At 42.9% G+C, this 24,936-nt stretch overlaps 3 protein-coding genes across 4 annotated transcripts; 2 read left to right on the forward strand and 1 right to left on the reverse strand.

Moving 5' to 3' along the window:
• Positions 1 to 390: 390 nt before the first annotated feature.
• On the reverse strand, positions 391 to 2,869 carry nenf (neudesin neurotrophic factor). Its single transcript, XM_076107497.1, has 4 exons — positions 2,636 to 2,869; positions 2,484 to 2,544; positions 2,127 to 2,230; positions 391 to 1,539 (listed from the first exon to the last, which is right to left on the reverse strand). The coding sequence occupies exons 1-4, from the start codon at positions 2,774 to 2,776 to the stop codon at positions 1,363 to 1,365; spliced, it is 483 nt and encodes a 160-aa protein (XP_075963612.1). The 5' UTR covers positions 2,777 to 2,869; the 3' UTR covers positions 391 to 1,362.
• An 883-nt stretch (positions 2,870 to 3,752) lies between these two features.
• On the forward strand, positions 3,753 to 9,505 carry pacc1 (proton activated chloride channel 1). 2 transcript variants are annotated; one of them, XM_076107496.1, is made up of 8 exons: positions 3,753 to 4,051; positions 5,299 to 5,416; positions 5,543 to 5,752; positions 7,110 to 7,228; positions 7,666 to 7,808; positions 8,123 to 8,264; positions 8,351 to 8,458; positions 8,546 to 9,505. In XM_076107496.1, the coding sequence occupies exons 1-8, from the start codon at positions 4,016 to 4,018 to the stop codon at positions 8,705 to 8,707; spliced, it is 1,038 nt and encodes a 345-aa protein (XP_075963611.1). In that variant the 5' UTR covers positions 3,753 to 4,015; the 3' UTR covers positions 8,708 to 9,505. The 2 variants fall into 2 exon arrangements, with proteins under 2 accessions (XP_075963611.1, XP_075963610.1); XM_076107495.1 differs by having other exon boundaries at positions 3,773 to 4,051; positions 7,110 to 7,264.
• Positions 9,506 to 9,822: 317 nt separating this feature from the next.
• On the forward strand, positions 9,823 to 24,929 carry znf106a (zinc finger protein 106a). The gene is made up of 22 exons (XM_076107493.1): positions 9,823 to 9,936; positions 11,584 to 11,666; positions 12,098 to 12,159; positions 13,748 to 13,942; positions 14,708 to 16,621; positions 16,704 to 17,163; positions 17,283 to 17,352; positions 17,567 to 17,721; positions 18,345 to 18,405; positions 18,502 to 18,801; positions 19,147 to 19,936; positions 20,151 to 20,200; positions 20,937 to 21,082; positions 21,171 to 21,305; positions 21,499 to 21,615; positions 21,808 to 21,999; positions 22,185 to 22,247; positions 22,378 to 22,497; positions 22,610 to 22,681; positions 22,918 to 22,989; positions 23,181 to 23,327; positions 23,418 to 24,929. The coding sequence occupies exons 2-22, from the start codon at positions 11,613 to 11,615 to the stop codon at positions 23,469 to 23,471; spliced, it is 5,229 nt and encodes a 1,742-aa protein (XP_075963608.1). The 5' UTR covers positions 9,823 to 9,936; positions 11,584 to 11,612; the 3' UTR covers positions 23,472 to 24,929.
• The last annotated feature ends 7 nt before the right edge of the window (positions 24,930 to 24,936 follow it).

Raw genomic sequence — 24,936 nt, forward strand, 5'->3', positions numbered from 1 at the left:
GATCTCCACCTGATAAAGAACGCAGCTCCGCTCTCGCCAGGCAGACTCAAGGGCAGGGCTTGTGTCCTTTGAACTCGGCTGTAGAACACTCAAAGTGACGTGGGAGGTTCAACTTGGCTACGATCACACAAACGGACAGACTTACCTCCAGTGTGACCATCCGGCAGGGCGAGACGCACGGCTCTACCTAAAGTCAATCACCTGCCTCACCACCGGAACGGATGACCTTTGATCGGAGCATGCAAGGCAATATAAGCCCGGACGTACTAGTTATGTTGCCTGCTTGGAGGTGACACGAGTGAGTCATGAGCTGTAATAAAGCCAGATCGTATCAAGATAACATCTCGACAGCAGTGAGCGGTAAAACTCAAGTGAAACAAACGTAAAAAGTTTGAGATTTACAGACTTTAATGATAATTGTACAAAAACAACATAAGGCAGAAAACATTCACAGAGCTGCAGATTCAGTGGTTTTTAATTACATAGATACTCTGCTGGACGATGCATTCAATGACAACATGTTTTACTAAAATCTAGAGTTTAATTAAGCAATTCATGGAAAGAAAGTGAATCGGCAACAATCATGTATCAAGCAACAAGGCCAGATATTTTTTGGCTCCAGCTTCTCAATGTGACAACGTTCTGCTTTTCTTTTCTTTTTTAAACATTTAATCACTGTAAATTTAACATGTTGGGGTCTGGACAAAACAAGACATTTGAAGAGATTATCATGGGTTTGGAAAGAAGTCCTGAGAATTTTTCACTATTTTCTGATATTTTTAAGACGCATTCCTATTTATGATGAAAAGCATAGTTAGTGGCAGCCATACTAAAGCTTAATTGGAGGGAATCTGAGGGGCGATGTTTAGTTTGTTAATTACATCTGGTTTGTCGGCTGACTCTTCCTTTTCTAAATAGATAGATGGTGTTTTGTGTTTATGTCTTTCTATGGAACGAATCAAGTTACGTTCCTGTATGTTCATTCACTCAGTTTATTTGTTTTTTATTGCCCTGAAAAATGTAAAAGACTATCGCTGTAACCACATATAATGCACTGCAATACCTCTCCATTCAAAAAGGTATTTGGCTTATTTCTACTTCATTTGCGTTCCACTGTGCAGAATGACCGTGTGTAGTTTGAGACGAGAAGGATGTTCCCACAGATAACAGAGGATCATGTAAACCTTTGGTTGACGTCAATATGCATACAAAGTGTTTGTATCATTATGTATTTTGCTCGTCTCTTGTACACATATTGCGCTCGGCATATTACGCTCTGATTCTGGTCAAGTAAAGAGAAAATATTAAAAAAGCAAAAATACTTTTTTTCACAACTATGTTTTACAAAAAGGTAAAATGAGATTAAAACTCATCTTTGATTTGAAAATGAGGCTGGTCCTCTGGTTTGAAGGCTGCGTTGGGACTTCCATCGTCCGTGAGGATGCGTGATGCTGTGTAACCCACGATGGGATACTTTGTTTTGTACGTCTCTTCAAATATACTATCCAGAGACTCCAGCTGCTCGTCAGTGAGGCCCGTCTGTGGATGTACAAATGGAAAACAAGAACTTTGATTAGCAGTAGTCATATATGTTATGCAGATTATGAAGCCCTTTGAAGTCATTGATATCTTTACAGTAAGTCAACAAATGAACATGTTGGTAGCAAAAGAAGAAAAGTACAGGAAGAGGCAGTCTGGAAGTGAAGAAAGTCCTTTGATACTTGCACAAACAAACAAACAAACAAAGAGTTATTAGTCATTTGTGCTGAAACAGTTAGTTTTTACCATCAAATCATTGTTTGTTGTCCGGTCCCAGTGTTTCTAATATGTAGAGTTCGTGTGCTTACTGCTTCTTCCTTTCAAAAGTCTACTAAAATACAGTTGGAAGAGCAGACCGACTGACAGGTCTACGGTGTGTATGGTGCATTCAGACGAAACTGGGAAGTTTCAGTCTAGTTGCATAGTTTATAAACGCAATGCTGTTTTTGCAGCCGACACTCAGGTGTCAGATGTCGGTGCTCCCCACCCATGGGAGTCAACCATAACTAATGCACTGCCATGGGGAAACACTGCGGTCCAAACAACTGGTGGGTGAATTGTTGCCAGGACAAAAACACTAAACCTACAGTATCTGATGTCAGGTCTGCTGGGTCCAGAGACATCTTAGCCACAGCTCGCGTGGAGTCCTTGCCTACTAGGGCGTTGTAGGCTGCACCTTTTCCATAAAACTCTGCAATGTGTAAAATAAGATATCAATTCAAAACATCTGTGCATTTTGAGTGGACAAATGTCTGGTCCGAGTGCAGATTTCAAATGAAGTCTCGGGCTCTGGAGAAGGACTGGAAAGCTTTCAAGTGGGCATCAATGTGTTCATTTTACTTTCATGTCACAGTTTTGTTTGAATGAATAAAGCACATTTAAGTGACAAGGCAATTGTTTTTATTGTCTTATAATTCATTATAATGTTCAGGGTTTGTATTTACCTTTTCCCTTGGTGACATCAAACACTACTCCTTTTACTGCCATGTAGATAGGGTGTTCCTCCTTAAACAGGGAGGGGGAAACAACGGAAAAGAGATACATGGTTATCGTGCACACATGCATGAATGGATTACGGGTTCAAAATAAAGTTTACCACGCTGCCGTCGTATCTCTTCAGCTCCTCCTCGGTGAATAATCGGACAGGTTTCGTGGATGGTTTGTATTTTAATTTAAAGTCTTCTGCTGAAGTCGCAGAGAGGACAACAACCAGGACACAAAGCCGCGCATTTGCCATAGTGTGATTGTGTGTTTGGACGCGTTTGGTTGCGCTTTGAAGCAGACTGACTTTGTCATCCACTTCCCTGTAACTGCACTCTGGAGTCGGTGCTGCATTTACTGCCGTCGGAAATTTTAGAGTCACCCAAAAGGGACTTTATGTAATGATTCATGTTTCTCAGGCAACACACACACACACACACACACACACACACACACACACACACACCCTTCATGTAGTGTTTTCCAAACTCCTTTTTATTGTTTTAATGTTGCCGACATTTCACCTTAACAGTCAGTATAGAATAGCCCATATCTAAGAACATCTACTCAAGTACCGTACTTAAGTACAATTTTGAGGTACTTGTGCTTTACTTGAGTATTTCCATTATATGCAAAACTACTTTTTGGAAGCAAATATTGTACTTTTTACTCCACTACATTTATTTGACAACAGTACTAGTTACTTTGCAGATTCAGATAAATAATAAATAATTTAAATAAACTAATAAATGATTACCTTTACCAGCTGCAGCATTAGTGAAGCTTACACATACACGGATAATTCATTATAATCATAAAATATAATATACATTATTTTGAAATAGGCCATTCTGCAAAATGAGTTAAATTATATGAACACATTTTGAATGCAGGGTATTTACTTGTAACAGAATATTACTGTTTTTTATTTTATGCTTATGCTTTATGTGAAGCACTTTATATTACTTTGTGTATGTGTGTTATATGAATAAACTTGCCTTACTTTTTCCACCACTGTTAACATTACTATAAAGAGAGAAATGACAAACATGAACCAATCAATCAACAGGTAGGTTACTTGGTTTAAAGCTCCTTAAAGGAGATTTACTGAAATGTTTATGGAGAAAATTAATGAAGTATTTATGTCCAATGACTTGTATAATGTGCACCTTAAGGCAGCACAAGGTTTCAATCTAAGAGGAGGAGGGGAAGGAAACCAGGAAACGTCAAGGACACAAGTGTTACTATTGGAGCGCGGGCTGTAGGTGCCTGTGATGGGATGGGCCAAAACCAATATGATTGTGTAGTGTGTGTGTGTGTGTGTGTGTGTGTCTCTGTAACGCGGAAAACTGGGACCTAAACACGGGGGGATTACATTTCCTTTAAAATGTATCGGTTATTTATTAAAATAAGTTTTCAGACTTCGCACAAATAGTCCAACGGTTCACCTGGAAGAGCAGAAATAGCTGTTTGTAACTGAAGGAAGTGCAGAGGAATGCTCGGGAAAGAAAGATCCCGGTCATACCATGAGGTAGGTCAACTACCTTCGTGTTTACGCTCACTCTGGTATTTGTAATGTGATAATCAACAATCAGAAAGCTGCGGGTTTATTAACTGTCCTTCTCACTTGACATCATGTGACGGTACAGCTGACGGCTGCTGTTTAAAGCTACTTCCTAAAACATGAAATTAGCTGACTTCATGCTTTCTTTCTTTTTTCTTTTTTTTTTGCCAGGAAATTATAGTGGAAGGTCCAACCTGTTCTTTAGAAGCCAAACATTATGTCTGCTCTAAACTCTATACAGTGTGTGTATATATATATATATATATTTATATATATATATATATATATATATATATATATATATATATATACATATTAAAATGTCACCAGGACTATTTACCTGATAAATGTAAAGTTGTTCTGCTGTCAGAGGAAGCAGATCTTTTACTGAAGTAAAAGACAGTTGTTGAAGGTAACTGTACATTTACTCTAGAACAATCGTGAGGTACTTTACTTGAGTATTTCCATTCTGTGCTACTTTATACTTCTACTCTACCTTTCAGAGGCAAATGTTGTATTTTTTACTTCACAACAGCTGGAGTTACATAACTGATTAAGACTTTACAAATAAAACACACTATCACTTTCTAAATATAATACTTCAGCATTAAAAAGTTAAAGCATCTGTAATAATATTCCTCTAATATGATGTAGGCTTATGAAATAATATTGCTCTCTGAAATGAACCCAACAAGTACTTTTACTTCATCAAGTTATGTACATTTTGCAGTTACTACGTTTTTACTTCCCTGAAATCTTATATTCGTAGGATTTTTACTTGTAACAGTATTTTTGTACAGTCAAGAAATATTCTGAGTTAAATAAATTTGACTGAAGTGAAACTACAGAAGTATCAAAGTACTGTGCATTATAATTATTGATGCATTAATGTGTACATCACTTCAATGTCGCAGCTGGTAAAGGAGCCGCTAATTTTAATCACTTTATAATTTATACTGCATGGTAGTTTAGCTCTTATCTGCTCTTAATACTATATAATAATGAAATTTTTGATTGTATTTTGTATTACTAATCTTAATCAGAGTAACTTAAGGTGTCGAATGAATGTAGTATATATGTAGTATATAGTATATATCTCCCTCTGAAATGTGCAGTAGAAGTGAGTTCTTTTCTTCTATTATCTATAACCGACGAAACTATCTTTCTTTGGTGCGACTGCGCTCTGCTTCATTGTCCCTTTCCTAACCTCACAGCTCATTGATGATGATGAGGATGAGGCTGGTGATGAAGGGAACACACAGTCTCCAGGCTTCTTTGACGATGCCACTGAAGACCTGGAGCGCGAGGAGCACAACGACGGCAACTCACAAGGTGATGATGACCTGCTGTGTGACAACATGGTGGACACTTTTATCTGGAGCGTCTCACAGACTCACATTTAGCAGGATTTTGTTCGTCCGGGTTTCAGTGTCCTAGTTTGGCCCACTTTCATTACAGAGGACGACAACAGGGGAAACGGTCCACCGAGGAGATTCAGTAGAACCTGCCTGAGGAATTTCTTCACGGTGGTGCTCATCTTCATCTACCTGCTGCTGACGGGCGTGGCGGTGTTCCTGGCCTATCAGACCATCTCGGACTTTTTGGAGAAAGTCAACCACCCTGTTATGTCCGTCACCTACAAAGAGGTCGACTTCTTTTCAGCACCAGGTTTGTAGAAATAACACGGCTGCTTTAGTAGGTAACAGCCAATGTGGGCAGAAAGATAGTCAGATCTTTTATTGAAGTATAAAAAATGCAGGAATCTATTAACATGTAAAACGACTTAAAGTACTTGTTATGCAGAATGATTTATTCCAGAGTGTAAAACACGTAGCCAACATTTTCATGTTGCAGCTGGTCAAGGTGGAGCCAGTTTAATTACTTTATATACTGTTGGGTTGTTCAATCAAGATCAGACAGCTGTGGGTGAGGGTTTGAGCGGCCGACCTTTAATCAGAAAGTTGGATGTTCGATCCCCGGCTCCTCCTGTTCGCACGTTGAAGTGTCCTTGAGCAATACACTGTGCCCACAACAGAAAGACTATTTAATCAACTTAGAACATGTTTCTTTATTTAAAACCTTATTATTATGTAAGTAATAACTATAAATGTAGTGAAGTACAAAGTACAATATGTGCCTCTCAAATGTAGTGGATTAGAAAATAGAAATACTCACAATACTCAAGAGAAGTGCATCAAAATTACACTTAAGTTCAGCACGTGAGTCAATGCATACTTTGCACCTTTGCTACTAATTAATAGACACAAACTGTATTGAAAAATATATTATAGCTGTCCGGTTTAGTTAACCTGAACTAAACCGTAGATGTTTATTTGATAGCTAAAAACATTAAACAGTGTGAGGCTAATGTTAATAAGCACCTTTGAACTAAAGATTACAACGTGTTATGCAGCCAAAGAATAAAGCAATTACATGAAAGCTAGCTGGCCGGATACCATGGTTAGTTAGGCTAGCTAACAAGCTAACACTTATTGGATGTGAATCCAAACGATTAGATGAGATTAGAAAGCTTCATTCATGTCAGCTTGTTGAATAATGTACAGGTTAAACTGTAGAACATGGATAACAGCTCTTCTAATATGGCCCCCAGTGTGTGTGATAAATAATAAACCCGGCATCGTTACAGAACACGTGATTCTAAATTACTGCAGACTTAATAATACCAACGTTGATGTGTTTTAGGTTAACCGTGTTCTTTTTCATTTTACTTTTATTTTACTACTTTTATTTTAGTTATTTTTCATGTGATGCAATGTGTCTTGTTCTGCTACTTGCTGCCATCTGCCCCATTATTTGAAAGCAGGACTCTTAAAAGGTTTATGATGATATAAACTTTAATCATGGTGTTGATATCATACAGTCGAAGTTTGAGTTGACACTGAGCATCATAGAACTCCAAAGTAGACAACCAATACATGTCCAAGGGCTTGCTGCTGTGTTTAAGTCTCAATATCTAATGATTCATTAATAACCATGTGTGTGTTTTTGTTTTTTCTTTGCGCAGGTATCGCTCTGTATCCGGGCAAAGCTCGGCTGTTGAGCTGCAAACATCACGACCACGACTACATCCCACCTTTAGTGGACCCGGGAAAGCCTCAAGAAGGAGACTGCAGGATTACAAACGTGACTTACTTCGGGCCGTTTACCAATCAGACGGAGGTCAGCCTCCCTTTATTGAAGCCGCCAGTTTAGTTTATTCTTTTGCTATGCAAGTCCAGATTATGGCGCTCTTGAACATTTCATTAACTTCATTATTTTATGTGCCGATTTTTATTCATAAACAGACATTTTCTTCATCACTCCCTTGGTTTTTACCTTTTATCTTTGAATGTAATTACCTTCTCAATTCAGTTACTGAAAATAATGGAACCTTTTTCCCTAATACCGCTGATTGAGTTTGTTTATAACTGTGTATATATATACTTGTGTATGTGTATTATACTAGCTACATATGTTCTGTAATGTCGATGTTTACCTGAATTCTCTGTATATTATATTTTGTCAATAAGAAAAACAACAAGATCAATAAATAGGCCTAACTCTCATATTCGTTCCCACAGAAAACAGCTGTGGTGGTCCGCGGCCCAACTGACGTCAGAAGCAAAGAGTTGATCTTCGTGCAGTTCAGTCACAATGAAACAGAAGAGGACTTCAGCGCCATCACTTACATGCTTTTTGCCAAGTTTAGTGACTTGACTGACAGGTAACTGCAAACACACAAGTGTAGACGATCCTGTGACGTCTGACTGGTCTGATTGATGGACTGGGGTCATACAGGATTTTCCTGGTGCGTGTTTGTTTTGCTTAAACTCTTGTGAGGAAAGGAATCACAACATAAATAACGCACTGACCGCTTGATACCTTCCACAGGGAAGTATTTACGTCATTTAAATGCCAATTTAGTGAACCGTGACAACTTACTGTATCTACTACTTCATGCTTTATGAAACAAAGATTTGACTCGGTCACATACATGCATTTTACTTTCTGTGACACCTGTGTTTTCTGACTCTCTAGTGCGAATAAATCACACTTCATGAGGGATTGTGAGAGGAATTACTCCATGTGGACTTTCTCTGGAGGGTTCAGAACCTGGGTCAAGATGTCTTTCGTGAAGACGTCTGGGAAAAACAATGAAGCTGTCGAGTTTCGTCAGGAGGTATTTATGTGCGACCAGTGTACTCATACTAACACACGTGATGATTTTAGAGGCGTTAATGTAATCGTTTGTGTTGGATCTTCTAGTCCGCTGTGGTGAAATTCAATGACAAAAGGCCCGAATCAGAGAAAACCAATCAGCTCTTCTTCGCCGTCTTTGAATGGCGGGATCCTTATATGCAAGAAATCCGACTGGTGAGTCCTCCTGGACATTTTATCCTGATGAGAACTGTCTGTGTCAGTGTTAAAGTCTGTATTACAACTTTGCTTTCTTCCGAACAGATCGTGACGGCAAATCCCTGGAACTCTATCGCCATTCTGTGTGGCGTCTTCATGGCTCTCTTCAAGGCTGCTAATTTTGCCAAACTCACGATTCAGTGGATAATCAGAATGCGTAAGAGGCATCTGAGGAACAAAACTCGGGAGCTGAACCAAATAAACTGAAACGTTTTGCATAAAAACACCGATGACACAATCTGACAAGATCCGAATCATCCAAGTGGGTTTTATTTTCACAAGACAGTCTTTCACAAGACTGTTTCTTTTTAGGTCAATACTTAATAATCTTTCAATGATTGGTAAATATTCTCCACACTAGGGAATGTTTATTCATAACATGTTTTATAGATACAGGGATATGCTCTAACTGAATACTATGATGGATTAATCATTTCCAAATAATGACCAGTTTGACAAGAATTTAGTGAATTGTTACTTGTTGCATTTCAAAATATGTTTTGTACACACGTAAAATTGTTGCTGAAAGCTGAGGCACTCAAAATGTTTTAGGGTTTGAGAGCTTTATAAACGATGCTTTAAGGTTTGTCTGTTTCAGGTGTAAAACTAAGAAAATGTGAACTTTGGTCAAAATGTTGCTGGATTTTATAATCGTATTATAAAGGGAATATTGGAGTATTTTATGTTTCTGTCCTACTTTTCTTTCAAGAAAATATCCCGTTTGAATCACAACGCATTAGAAATATATTGATAACTCTAAAGGGATTATGATGAACTACTTTTCTTCTGTCAAAGTGATCTGCTGTTTTATTTTTGTTTAAATCTGTGCTGCCCGAACTTTGTCTTTGTCTATTGTTTTGATTTGAAAATAATGTAAAAAAATATAACGCTATATACATTGTTGTTAAAGTTCACTTGAGTGAATGTCTTAATTGTGTCGTTTTTTAAGATTGTATTTCACACGCTATGTTGTTAGAAATGTTGGAAAATAAAATGTTATATTTGTGTCTGGATTTTGTGGTGAATAACGACCTTAATGTGTTATGAACGCACATGCTGCTTGACGCTTCCCAATTTAACAAAGTATAGATAATCACATAATACGGAGTCTTAACTATAATTGTGAGCTCTAATAAACTTCGTTTTTATTGTCATTATTTACCTATTCTGGCTAAAACGGCTCCAAGTTGTAATATATTCAAATGTCCTCGAGTAACAATCACAAAACCTGCATACTTAACAGTTAGCACTGACCACGATGTGAGGTTGTCCTGAACGGTGGTGTGTTCTTGAATGCCTCACAGGTTGTAGTTTCGGGGCGAGGAGGAGGAAGATGTTTCAGTTAAACACCACAGAAGAAGAAGAGGATGTTATTGTTAGCTTCAGCGGTGGATGAGAACATGCAGTAGCCCCTCACACATTTGGATGTTATAAAGGTAGTCAACAGTAATATCTCAGCATTTACAATGCACAAAAACATTATGTCTTAGCTGCACTTCATCACACTTTTGCAGTGGAGTAAATAATTGACTTACTAGTGTAGTAACGTCGGTTTCGCTGGCTAGCATGGCGTTGCTAACTTGCTAACCTACTAACGCTAGCTAACTACAGCTGTTCCTTTACAGTTACGGTTAATTATGTTGGAATAAACTAATCGTATGTCTGCTGATCTTTTTAGCGAGCTAGTTTTACGCTCACCATTGTTGTTAAATCGCTTTGGGCAGACTTGGTTTCACTATCTCTCTCTTTCTCTGCTAGTTAGCTAGCTTATGCTACATTTGTGGAGATCTCTTAACTCCTCAAAGACAAACTTTGTATGCATGTTGTCTGCAAAAGAAAGCTCTGTGGGGAATCATTCCCCATCAAACATCTTCCTCTTACTGTGTCTGTTTTCAAACAGTGATACCCTAGGTGTATCAGTAGGTAATATCTGATTAATTTGGTGTGTTTCACTGTCCTGCCTGCTGCTGCCCTGTAGAGATTCAGTGACTGAAAGGAAATATGACCCAGGGATCTCACCGGTGTTATAAATAGCTGCCCTCTGGTGCTTTGAAAGTGAAGACACAATTTGATGGAGGTTTTGTGAGACATGTCTTATACAGAATATAGGCCTAACTAATGAGGCTGGTGGGACCTTACACGTGGTCTTTATTATACACACTCTATGATAAACTTAGCTGTTTAACTGATTAATCACCAAGATGGTAATGATAAGAAAGTTGTGTATAGACAGATAGAAAACAGAACACTGCATGTAATTATAAGAAGAAGGCAGCTTTCATTAGGTCAAAGAGACAATTAAATGGCATAATTTTCTCTAACTGACGATCAGATTGTTGCTTGAAGAAGGTGTATGTGGCCATTACTTGATAAATAATCTAATTACTGGAGCTACTTTCAGACTGCAGATATTCCTCCTCATGAGATGCTTTTACTGACTATACACACTGTTCTTTTTCTATTTTAATATTTTACAGCCCTAAACTTCAACAATATAGATGTTGTTCTTTTCTGTTGTTGTTATAGTTTAGTTTTAGACGGTACTAAAGCTGTTATAAAGACAACACATTTATCCCAATATCTATAAACCAGTAACATTTTAGAACAGAGCAAGGTCTCCACACGGTCAGTTGCTTCTTCTTGAGAAGGCCATTGTTAGAAAAAAACATAACCACGAGCGTGTCCTCACCAGCCTTTGACCCGTGGGTGGCGGTAGTTTCTAACTTTGTTGGTGAACCTTCAACACGTCCAGACATATAGCTCCGATGCTGCCTCCGGCCCACAGAGCTGCTCTGTCAGCAGACTGGAATTAGACCAGTGTCCAGGTTGAACTCTGCGCTGACATTTGGGCAGTGGTACCGAAGCGTGTCGTTGAAGAGTGTGCTTGTTTAGAGAAAATGAGCCTTGACCTCCCTCCGCTGTGTTGGTTCGATGAGTCTTGAGTTCACAGAATTGTTTTTGATCGTCACAATATTCACACTCACCACATAATATATTTATAATTCTGGGTGGTTTTGTTGCTTTGCCCTCGTACGCTGTGATTGATGAGACCTTTTTATTTATTTAATTCTCTCCATTGACAGTAATGAGCTGATTTATCCTGTGTTCCAAGATGGCGAAAAACAGAGAGTGCATCCTCTGTGAAACAGTCCACTCCTCCAAGCAGGTGATTCACCCTAAACACCGACACACACGATCACAATTGTAAATGCTGTATTATTTCATGTGAGACATTCAGGAGCTCCGGCTACATTGACGCTGGAGTTACACAAGTTATTTTACAAAATGAATATTAGGGGTTTGACAAAATAATAAATTCAGCATTGTTCTTTATACATTTGGTTGGGACTGTTTGTGTTTATTATACTATTTTAAATATCTTTTGCACTCATCAATTGAGTCCAAAGAAAATCTATTTTTCAAGCTTTAAAACGACAGCTTTGCTTTCATCTTGTGATGAACATTTTTTCAGCTAATTGGGTATTTTAATGGTTTGTTTAGCTTCAGAAGAATCACGTTTCCAGTTTATTTGAAAACTAAAAAAGAAATCCAATAATGGCTCAAATACAAACTTTATGTTTCAATGTGTATCTGCAGGAGATGGATGAGCACATGAGAAGTATGCTGCATCACCGCGAGCTGGAGAAGCTCAAAGGCCGGTGAGTTGTTTCTCCAACGTTTCTCCAAAAATCCACAACATGCACAGATGTCATGTTATTATATATCATGACTCAGGATTTCACAATGATTTCTTTACAGAAATTAGTAATATCGAAACATTTTGTTTCCCAAATATTCATGGATACCACGAGATCTAGGAGTTTTACTATCATGATTTCAATGCACTATTTTTAAACACATTTGTAATGTCGGTGCTAAATGATCGAAGAGTTTTGTCCGAATGTATTTGGGTCATGAGGCACGTGTGTGCTCGTGTTCATCACAGTTATCGGGTGAGTGGATATACGGGCAGCTGTCTCCACCGCGGCAAATATATTTAGACACAATCTCTCCGGAACAACAGGCATGACCGATAGAAGGCAACTGGCTATCTTGTGACCCCCGTGTAGATTAGTAAAAGTATGTGGCCCGTCGCTCAGAGGGACGAATCTGGAGCGGAGAAAATACTTGATCGAGGGACGGAGTTGTTGCTACGTTACTGTGATTTCACACAAACATTGATGTGCAAAGACGGCATCTTTTTAAACGTGACTGTCGGGTAAATTTGCATGAAGAAAAAAAAAGAAAAGATACGATTCAAACAGTATGCAGCAAACAGTATGCAGCAAGTGCAACGAAAGAGAAGGTATAGTTTCACACGAGTGCGTGGTGATTTAGAGAACTGTCTCTGCAGGAATGGGATGACTGAAGCTTAACTTTAGCTACAGCTTGACGCAGCTCTGAGCGAGGTTCACGCTGACTTAGAAATTGCAATCTCAGCAGAGGAATTCATCATCACCAAGTCTGGTGGTTGCATTTCTCCCAGCACCACAGTCGAGAAATAACGTGGCAAATACATGAAAGTAACCCTATCTAAATATAAAGACTTGGCCAACCGCACGAGAGGTCAGAAAATGGCAGCATGCCATGACACAGATTTGAAAAAGAGAGTTGAGAAGGAGCCAGCAGAGTCACGGGGTGGCATACTTGGGAGAGGTTTTGAAGTGGAAGGCGATATGAGCAGCTGCACAAGGCTCCAGTTACGCAGGCTTTGCTCGGGATTGGTCAGCAGGATGCTCAGGCCCCGTTCTAATAACACATGCTAGGCTGGAGGGGGGCTGGGTGCCCGGCTCTCTGGGAGGGAGTGTGAAGTCAAATACAGACATCGCCTTCTGTAGAGTCTCAGAGCGCAGCGGACACCATCATGAAAGAGGACTAGGCTGCGGGCGCCGTGCCTCTCTCCCCTCCACGCGTCCCGGTGCTGTGCTGCACGGCTGGTTCTGGTGGCTGGACATAAAACAGCTAGATGAGCCCGGCTGCTCCGCCTGCCCTCGCCCTGCCGCCTATGTCCCGCTGAAGAAAGGAAAAAAAAAACAAGATCAGGAAGATTTTTTGAACAAGAGAAAATTACAAGTTAGCTACCTCCTGATCTGTGACACATAGAGAATTCGGACAAGTTATCTTTGAAGGATTGTTGAGTATTCTCCTCTCCTGATTTTATTTTGACTTATAAGTAACAGAACCTGACTAGATCAGAACAATGCCCGAAGGAACGATTGAACGCCCGCTCTCGCCTTCCCTCCCCAGGGACTGCGGACACGAGTGCAGAGTGTGCAAGGTAACCGTGGCGAGCCTGACTGATTATGCCAGCCACATCTCCAGCCCCACGCACAAGCAGAATGCGGAGGCCGCAGAGCGAAAGCACGCTGGGAACGACCGCGACGAGGTCTACTTCGACCAGGCTTTGGTGGCGCTGATCGAGAAGAGAAAAGAACAGATCAGGTAAGAAGGGGCTTATTTATTCGTGAAACATACTATTTGTCAAATACGTTTTCTTTTCAGTGCTTTTAATAAACTGTTAATTAAATTGTTTGTTTTGTCAATATGAGAAATCATCAAAAAAAAAAGTGTTTTAGAAAAAAACACCATATTTGATATTTGTCAACATGGCATTTGATCTCTAGTCCAGGGCCAAAAATAAATATTGCCGTTTAGGCAAATCTATTTCCATTACAATATGTCTTTCTTTGTTACTAATGTGTTAAGATTTAACCACAAATGTAAGTGACAGCTCACGTGTTTGTCGTTTGTGTACATGCGCCATGTATAGTCACATTCTAGCTCGGTGGAGCCTACGGGCCTGTTTTAGCTGCTGCTTCGAGTTGAGATGCTGCTGGAGTCGTATGTCAGGACTGCAGCCTAAAATAAAAGCATGACCGCACACACAGAGTACAGGCACTCGCCTACTGCCCTGGAATCAATTACAGATATTTTCCTTTGATATATAATTGTGGTTCTAGGATTGAAAACTCAAACCTGCAGCAGAAACAAGCTGTGAACACAACTTCTACATTTTACATCACCTTTAAAGTTGATATGGCAGTTGCCTATTTACACATTCGTCTAATCATTCATGAAAACAGCTGCCTGTTGCCGCTGGAAAGGATGCTGTTGAGCACGGTGAGAGTGAAACAAGACGATGGAAAACAGGCTAAAATATAGTGAAAGATAATGACACATATTGATATCTGTCTTTGTTTTTTTTAGAAAAGAGAAGGATGCTGCTGCTGCAAAACTGGCAAAAGAAGAAGACGATCGGAGGAGAAAGGAGGAGTTTCAGCAGAGGTTAAAAGAAACTAAGGAGCGTTACCGGCTGGATTGTGCCTGGAAGCAGCAATCACAGGGGTTCAGTGGATCCAGTCACCACAGAACCTGGTATGGGGGCAACCAATATAATGCCTACGCAGGGGAGGGACAACCCTGGCAGCACGGCACACAGGGAAAGAGCGCCACCTGGCATGCTCGGGAGCCTCCCAACTTTCAAAGATGGGCATCTGGAGAGTTTGCTGGTGGAAGCTTGCAATGCCAGGAAGGGTTTGGCAACAAGCAGTGGGATCAGGGTTCGTTTTTTGGCAATCAACGAAGTCGACTGCCTTGGCTCAGCAACGGAGGCAGCAGTAACGGGGTCTATGGTCGAAACAATATTTCCCAGAACCCACCAAGGAGCCGGCCCATGAGCTTTCTCACGCCGTGTCCTACGTATCCATCTCCACCCAATTCTTTAGCCCGGGGTAGCCAGTTTCAAAATACAGGCAATGACCAGAGAGGTCCACAGGGTGATGGGTTTCAGAACGGTCAGGGGCAAACAGCAGAACCCGACCACAACAACAGTAAGAGCTCTAAGACCATTGGTAGCAATCCAAAGCTGGACAAAGCCTGCCGCTGGTCACCCTATCCAGTCACAAAGGGTTTTGAATCTGCACCACATAAGGACACCAACCCAAACCCATCAGAGCAGTACGCCAAAGTCCCCAAACCCCAGACACAAGACAAGGCCCGTGAAACCAGTGCCTTTAACAGACAATCCCGACCTGAGCAGAAACCGGGGCAGTTGACCTCAAGTGGACAAAGTGTGGGAGAGAAAGGAAAGCAGAAAACGAACCCCCAAACCAAATCCAGAGATAGTAGTACCAGCAGCAGTAGAAGCAGCAGTAGTGCTCAGAGAGATGGCCCCCAGAGCGCCACATCTGGTCCTTCCAATCAGAAGGCAAATAAGCCATTGCCGCAAAAAGATAAGAAGATGTCCTCCCTTCCTGGTCTCAACAGTGGAGCACAACTCAGCAAGGCCTCCAGTCAAGCGCCCGCACAATCAAAATCAACCGTCAAGCAGAGCGGACTCAGTTCTCAGACTCCACCCATTGGGCCCCTTCAGTCCATGCAAGAACGGCAGCTCCCAGAAACCCTCAAGAAAGCCCGACAGATTGTGTTCGAAAAGAGGAGCTCCTTGGAAAGCTCCAGAAACAACAGGATGGAAGTGACACTCCACATTGCGGAGGAGCAGCAGAGGGATCGCGTACAGAGTCAGATGGGAGTGAACAAAGAAAACAGGCAGAAAGCAGCTAAACCAAATCTGCCGGACCCCGTCAGGCTAGAGAAGCCTGCATTGCAATCTTCAGACAGCAGCCGGTTCCTCCAATCATTGCAAGTTAGCACCTCTACCACGGAGAGCTCAGAGCCCGCAGCCTCGAGCCAGGACGACGAGGAGAACAGGAGGAGAGCGGAGAAGGAAACACGCCCGGTGGCCCCAGACGAAGCCATGCAGGCCGCTGACGCCGGGCAGAGCTCAGAGAGTGACACCTCCAGGAGTGGCGAGGCTCAGACGGAGTCGGGTTCAAACACGTCAGGTCCGTCCAAACTCGACCTGTCTCCCGTCTTGAAACGTGATCTGACCAAACACATCAGCTCCAAGAGCAAAACCGGTGGCCACGAGCCCAACCTGAACATTGCCAGACGGGTGAGAAACCTGAGCGAGTCGCGGAGAAGTGACACGGAGAAGGACTCGGGCCTCAAACCAACTGTACGGCAGCTCCTCAGCTCCTCTGGGTCTCGACGCAATGTGAACTGGGACCAGGTGTATCAGGAGGTCAGGAAGAAGCAAGACAAAGGGAAAGGCATGCCAAGGTGAATGTTTGATCTTACATTTAGAGTGTTAAAAGTTATTTTTGATTTCAGTTACTCACGTTATGTCCTCTATGTCCTCCAGGTTTGGCATAGAGATGGTGCCGATCGACCAGGAGGACCAGAGCCAGGAGGAAGAAGGCATTCCCCTGCTGGAGGGTTTCCAGTGGGAGTCGTTGGTGGACATCCCCACCACCCGAAGACGCTCCTTATCAGAGAGCAGCGTCGCCCCGGCCTCCACTCACTCCCTGTTTACATCCCTCGTGTCAAAGGAGACGGAACAAAGAGACGCCCTCAGCTCAGAGGAGCAGGGATCCTCCGATTCTCCCAATCCCATATTCGCTCAAGGGAACAAAGACCATCAGCAAGAGGTGGAGCAGATGCTTGACCAGTTAGAGGCTAAAGAGGCACCGAAGCAGCCAGACAAGCTAACGTCTGCAACGGTGAAGGCCCTCCAGCGGTCTGATTCAGTGCTCGGGGACAGCAGTTCGGGGACGGAGCTGTACGACGGCCAGGGAACAGGAAAGAGGCGGAGAGCAGCTCGGGTGAGTAAAGGAAACGGTGTTAAAGGGGAACTAGTATGTTTACAGGTCTCAGGGAGTACGACTGCATGTGTCTACTTTAATATCGTCAAGAGTGTGACTCTTTTCTTTCTTCCTTGTAGGACGTCCCAAGTCCGGAGACGTCTTGCTTGGAACACAACAACAAAAGAAGGAAAGTCAAATCCAAAAGAGGTACGTGTCTGTGAGTTCTGTTGCATTATTGAAGTATATGTTTTTCTTTGTAGTGTATTGTCTCAGCTAATGTCATTTTAATGATTTTGGTGGAATAATTTGACAGCTTCGATCTTGATCTGATCCAAGTTCATTTTTTAAGATCACAAAGACGATTTTGGAAATGCTGAGTCGTGCCAATCTGCCGATGGTTCATAAGTGTGTTTTGGTGCAGAGCGTTTACAGATCGACCGGCTGCTGGCCGTGTCTCTGCGGGAGGAGGAGCTGAGTCGCTCCCTGCAGACTGTGGACGGCAGTCTGATCCAGGCCCGGGCCGCACTGGAGGCCGCCTACATGGAGGTGCAGCGCCTCATGGTGGTTAAACAGCAGGTAATCATGTTGATTCGAGAGCAAGTCAGTGTGCTTTAGTTTGCAAGTGTTAGTTCTCTCCTGGAGAGTTGCCTAGTTTTTGTGGCCGGCACAGTTGAAGCAGATGTCCACAGTTTACTGAGCTTAGCGAGTGTTGGTTGTCTTGCCAGCCTCTTCATTACATCTACTGATGAGGTAGTGCAGGGTGTCTTAAAGGGTACTTGTATGTACTATATGGGCACAAGGAGAGAGCCTCTTTACTCAAAGAACCATGGTTACATATGCAAGTTCTTATTAGTGTGTGTGTGTGTGTGTGTGTGTGTGTGTGTGTGTGTGTGTGTGTGTGTGTGTGTGTGTGTGTGTGTGTGTGTGTGTGTGTGTGTGTGTGTGTGTGTGTGAGAGACTGGATGATAGGGATAGTATTTGGTAAATATTCACATTTAGTTTTTTAGGCCCCTTACTTTTCTTACTTTAGTGCTTCTAGTTTTATGTCATAGTATTTTATATTATTTTATTTTATATTTTATTTTATTTTATTTTATTTTATTTTATTTTATTTTATTTTATTTTACATTTTATTTTATATTATATTATATTATATTACAAGCAGAAATATTCATTTTTGATCATTTTGTCTCACTCAGGTGACTGGAGAGATGAGCACACTGAGAAACAAGCGCATTGAGTTACTTAGAGGGATGCAAGGTAAGGACTATGAAATACATGATAACATGTTTTATTAAATAGTAACTTTTACTGCCAGTGACCACAAACTAATTTAACTTATTTTTAATATACAAGGTAATTTGGAGGAAGCCCCTCAGTTCAAACTGAAAGAAGAAAAGATGGATTCAGTAGACGCTGAGCCCCGCGTGCCGTCCTCCATGCTGCCTCCCTCTGTCGCGGCTGCTGCCCCCAGTCCAGGTCCTCCCGCCTCCCCGCCCTCCTCCAGCCTTCCCTTCGTGCCTGTAGTTATCAAGCAGGAGCCTCAGTCTCCTGTCTATGTCAGCTCAGAGTTGGACCCAGTGGACAATATAACCCACTGTGCTCACAGCACCACTCCAGAGCTGCATGCCGCTCCTGCTGCAGCCTCTTCACCAGGTAACACCTCACAGTACATTTCTGCCGATGTCTTCATGCATTTACTTCGATGGACAGATGGTGGCAGCTATATGCAGTCAAAAAACAACTGCTATCTAGCAAAAATGGATGTAAACATTGCTTACTCCAAAATATCCCCAGATGATGTTTAACGAGGAAGGGGATGCATTCAGCACATTAGACCTCAAAGATGTGTTTTGCTGTTTTCATGGGTTTCTCCTGCCAGTTTTTTTTCAACTGTTCAATAACTCAAGGGGAAATAGAGAAAATGTCTTCTCAATATGTGTTCATGTCCATTAAATTAATAACAATGTACTGATCCATGCACATGTGAAACTCTTGCAGATCCGGCCCTTAATTCTCAGCCATCTCCTGAAACAAAACAGTCCCCAGACCATAGTTGGGAGAACTTCAACGACCCTGCAGACTGCAAAGAGAGCTTATCCGGTCTGGTTGAGACAATGGAAAAGGCCAAACAGGCATCGAGGAACTGTCTCGCCCCATTGCCCGACTCCAAAATCCCAGCCAGCAGGAGGAGCTCTGAGGCGGGGAGCGTTGTTGACTGTGCAGCCACACATTCCTTCGAGCCCCCCCCTGACTTCAATCTGCCCGCCTCTCCGTCCGAACTGAGGAGCGGAAAGCGTGTAAGGAAGCTGAAGAAGAGGAAGGTGCTGAAGAAGGCCCAAGGGACGGAGCAGCCCGAGAGCAGCGACACGGAGATAGATGGCGACGCCTTGAGGCAGCGGTGGCTTCGACCGCGCAGGAGACCAAGTGGGAGCTCTGTGGTCAGCACCTCCACGCCGCCCTCGGAAGACAGAGAGGGTGACGTGAACATGGAGTTGGGCGAGGAGGCCTCCAGGCGGCTGTTTCCGACCGTCCAACTTGAGAAAGAAGACCTCAAGTCCCCCGAACACATGGTGGAGCTTCCCCAGGCGGCCCCCGCCGAATGTACGGCGAACTTGGATTCAGAAGAAAGCATGGAGGTCACCGCAGCCTGTCAGCAGCCCCACGTGGACGTCCCGGTTCCAGCTTCCCCTCCGCTTCAGGTCCCGGACTCATCCAGACCAGAGACGCAGAGCCTGGCCTGCAACGAGGTCACCTCCACCAGTGACATGGACGTGTGTCGATCCGAGAGGTGAGACTCATTCTCGACCTCTGGAAACAGCCGTAAAAATAAATAAATATGTTAACTCGAGGTCCAGTTACCAGCTTCTCCTAGAGCTTTCAACCATGTCACATTCTGCCGGCTAAAGACCCGTGATGATCTTTTGTACGAGGTCTAATCACAGATCATTCAGGATTAAATCCAAACTAAAGCCACTCATCATTCCCTTCTTCTCTCCACACAGCGACCTGCCGTTTCCCACCACGTCGCCCAAGATAGCGAAGATCTCATCGGGTAAGTTCATCTCTGGAGAGTCGTTCCTGTTCTAGGAGGAGGCGGGTTCTACTCGGAACACGTCCGTACGACACGCAGAGTGAAACCCCAGCTGTAGCAGAGAGGGAGGGAGATACGATATTGTTCTAATATGTGGATAACAAGCGCACATTTTCAGACGGTCTCGGAGCTGGAAAGAGAAACCCGACGAATCCCGCAATATCTGCTTTTTTTTACTATCATGTTTCTTTGCAATGAAGGAAACTTTGGAGTGATGGCGGCACACCGTCACTCCGCTGGTAGAATTGATGTTTCAACACAAAGCCAAAACCTAGAACTCATACCACCCTCTGAGCAGCTAGGATTAGAAATGCCTTCCTCTTTGAGCAGGTTAAAAAAAGACCCTCCGAGTGACCAAATTACTTTTTATGGGCAAGATATTCATAGAGGTGTTATTTGACTTTCAGTGACGCTGTATGAGCGTGAAGAGAGCAGTGATGAATAGACACAACCTTCTGATAACGTGTATATTTATCCTGAGGCGCACCGATCGTTTTTCTCATTTAAATGTTTATCCAGAGAAAAACATACAAACCTACGCAGAGGATATTTGTTAAATCAGGTGCTTTGAGCAGCAAGTTCTAGCTGAGTTTATTACCAAGAAATTATTTAAAAAATAGATTAAAACCTGGAGAGCGTTTAGGGAACTAGAAATCAACTGTGGAAGCATTCAAGCTGTTTTCTGTGTGCTTCACAGATGCCTCCTCTGACCACGGTGAGGAGGATTTGCCCACTGAGGGTGTGTTCGAGGGCCACCAGGAGGCGGTGACCGCCATGCAGATCTACAACGGGGTGCTGTACACGTGCTCAGGAGACCGCACCGTCAAAGCCTTCGACCTGGTGGTGGGTGCCGTCGTGGGGGGGTCAGGGGTCAGGGTGTTTATCTGTGAAGGCAGCAACCCAACAAACTTGTATTTTCTTGCCGTTGCAGAGTCATAAATGTGTCGGCGTGTTTGAGGGTCACAGCTCCAAAGTGAGCTGCCTGGTGGTGTCCGCGGCTCCCAGTCTGCATCAACGCCTTTATTCTGGTTCCAGTGACCAGAGCATCTGCTGCTACAATCTCAAGGTAAAAACACCTCTGATCCAGTTCGAGCTGGTCACAAACACACTACAGGATTATTTTTGAGTAATGCGTTGATTAATAACGGCAATGAACATTCTTTATTGTTACTCGTGTTTGTGAGTGCCGTTCTTCACCCTAAAATCCTTTTCTGTGACGCATTCAAGTGCACTCAGTCGACGTTGTTTCACGTCCACAGACACGAGAACTCGAGCAGCAGTTCTCTCTGTCGGACCGAGTCCTCTGCCTCCACAGTCGATGGAAGATGCTGTACGCTGGTCTGGCGAACGGCACCGTGGTGACCTTTAACCTCAAGGTGAGAGAAGCAGTGTGAACACAGCATTGTTGTAAATGTAAAGGCTTCTTCAATGTGACGATTTGCTGCTTTGCATCTGTGGGGGGAAAAAAACGAATCATGTCAGAAAATGTATTTAGCTCTGTTGGCTATCTGTTGATGAGGAAAAGGTGAAAACGCGTGACTATTTTGGTTTTGCGATCGTTTGTTTAGACAAACAAGCAGATGGACGTGTTCGACTGCCACGGGCCGCGAGCCGTGAGCTGTCTGGCCTCGTCGCAGGAGGGAGCCCGCCGGATCCTGCTGGTCGGCTCCTTCGACAGCACCATCAGCGTGAGGGACGCCAAGAGCGGCCTGCTGCTGCGCACGCTGGAGGGCCACACCAAGCCCGTGCTCTGCATGAAGGTAACCTGAGCCTCAACTGCTTCCTTTTTTCACTGAAGACATCCATCCATCCATCCAAAACAAGCGTATTATCTGTGATACTAATTGAATATCTATCCCTGTCTCTATTATGTCATGTTTTACATTTCATGGGAGCTGAGGATTCATTGTTTTAGAGTTTGACTCCCTCTTTGTTGCTCTCTCAGGTGGTCAACGACCTGGTATTTAGCGGCTCCAGTGATCAATGTGTCTACGCGCACAACATCCATGTGAGTCATCCCGTTTATCTCTTTATTCACAAGGATTTAATGTCACTCTTTTACATGTTTATGATTCCTCCTTTGAAAATACAGGCCACGGTATTAATACGCACTTTATGTTTCTGTGCCGCTCGTACAGACGGGGAAGCTGGTGCGGGTCTACAAGGGCCACAGTCATGCTGTTACAGTCGTATCCGTCCTGGGAAAGGTGATGGTGACCGCTTGTCTGGACAAACTGGTGCGCGTCTACGATCTCCAGGTCGGCATCCTAAACACATCTCTGTCTCTACATAATATTGACCTTTTAGCCACAATTAGCTCATTTACATTCGGGTGTGAAATCAGATTTCAACCTGTTGTTCTTTCCACAGTCTCACAACCAGCTGCAGATCTATGGTGGACACCAGGACATGGTGATGTGTATGGCCATCCACAAGAACATGGTGAGAGTCCTGCTTCTTCCAGAGCATATATCATTAGACATCATCAATTCTAACTGTGTTAAATGATTTGATTGGCTCCCAAACATGGTGAAAATATTTTGTTTTTGTTCTGCCACATGTTTTTAAATTAGATTTCAACCAGCTGATATGTTTTTCTAAAATGTATGACATAGAAGTTCTTTTGATATTTGTAAAACATAAACTCAGGGATCTGATTGTAATCATTTGTGTTTCAGATCTACACCGGTTGTTACGACGGCAGCGTGCAGGCCGTCAAGCTGAACCTGATGCAGAACTACCGCTGCTGGGTGAGACGAGGGACGGGGAGCAGAGCTGAGGGGCGGAGTTTGTGGATCAAGAGAGTTTAATCAGATGAACTCTCTTTCAGCCAAATGTATATTCTCGCTGTATAGCTCGACAGCGAAACAGATCAGCAGAGATCTCTCAGATCTGCAGACGTCCTGGGTGTTGGTGATTAACGGTGTTTTTGTGTCGACAGTGGCACGGCTGTTCGCTGGTGTTCGGGCTGATGGAGCATCTGCAGCAGCACCTGGTCAACGACCACACCAGCGCCAACTCCCAGGTGCACAAATGTCGCTGGAAAAAGTGTGACGAGTTTATCTGCGCACGCAACAGCCTCAAGCAGGTATTAAAAAAAACTGCATTTCGATGTCTTTTAAAGTCCGTAGAGGAGTATGTTTTGGTGTTTGATTTAGAGGATGCTTCTTTGTTGCAGGGGATGCTGGTGCACATGCAGAAACATGCTGAGGAGACTGAACTGGAGGCTTAAGGGTTAGGGTTTCTCCTCCTCTGCCATTTTTAACCTCCCATATTGGGGGGGGGGGGGGTGTTTTTGGGACCCACTTGACTTCGCAGCGCTCCTGTTTGAGCCCGACGAGTGGCGTCCGACGACTCCATCCTTTTATGTTCGACGTTGGAATCCAACCATAATACAATGATGACAGGAGGCTTGGTTGTGCTGCTGTTTGTTTTTTTACGTTCTACAGAAACAGGCCTTCCTCTCTCTCTCTGTCTGACCACTGCAGTTCCTCTTTTCACCGACCAAAGTAAGACAAAGAAACACGTGACTTTTTGTTTATTGAAGAAACTTCAGCGTTGCCGGTATCCGAGGGATTTGTTCTGCTTTTCTGTAGAAACTGCAACAGAAAGCGATAACCGTCCTCCAGGCTGGTTACACTATGGCATGGGCTCCCAGATGTTTTTATTGTTAGTTGTTAGTAGTGCAGTTGTGATGTGTCATGTGGAGCAACCTATTAAAGTTGACATTATTCACTCAAATTAACCTTCTGTTAATGACAATGAGTACATTTAAGTTTTCCCAGATGGTGTTAGAGTTCAGTGTGATTGTTTGTGTTGAAGGAGTTTCATTGATGCGACACAAATCCATTTATTTCTGGTTTTTATTTTGTTCTCAGAAAACAAATTTTAACAAACTTTTTCTTTTTCTTTTGTTGTTGCTCAGTGATATTAAGGCGTTGAGGGACTTGGCCTGAAGATGCCTTTTAGAGAATTGACATTTGCAGTGATAACAGAGGTGTGTGTGTGTGTGTGTGTGTGTGTGTGTGTGTGTGTGTGTGTGTGTGTGTGTGTGTGTGTGTGTGTGTGTGTGTGTGTGTGTGTGTGTGGGGGGGGGGGTTTATTCGTCCTAAATGTCGACAGTGGTTTAATCCTGTTTGGCGAACCCTGTTTTTCACGAGTGAGTGTGACGCACTGTTTTTATTCCTTCTTGGAGATGTTTTTTTGGGGCAGTTTATTTTATAATTGGAGCATCGAGCAGAAGGAAGCAGAGCTGTATTTTCCACAGTGAAGATAGTTTTCTAATGAAGTGTGGAGGTGAAGGATGTTTCGCGGAGGTGTAGATGGGAGGAGCTTGAAGGGAAGAATTAGGATTCATCTCCCATGCCATACTTCACCCCCTAAAAACAGACGAGTTGGTAACACAAAAGCCACATTTGAAAAGGCAGATTCGACCAGTTTGGTGCGATTACAGCTCTCTCGGGTGTTAACCTGACGTTTCTCACAGCCGCCATCTTCCAAACTCACTTCATCCGCTCGTTATTTATGTCTGAGAAAAGCGTGCAGTTCATCTCTTACCTGGCATTCCTGAGTTTCTTCAAGTTTTTTCAAGTTGTTATTAAACATGTGAAGAGATATTTTTTAAGAAGTGCAATCTTAGACATTGTTAACAATAACAATAAAATAAAAATGGTGCAACATCATAAAACAACTGTGTG

The sequence above is a fragment of the Anarhichas minor genome, unplaced genomic scaffold (genome assembly GCF_050575085.1).
Source record: "Anarhichas minor isolate MPS153535 unplaced genomic scaffold, ASM5057508v1 ptg000040l, whole genome shotgun sequence".
NCBI lineage: Eukaryota > Metazoa > Chordata > Actinopteri > Perciformes > Anarhichadidae > Anarhichas > Anarhichas minor.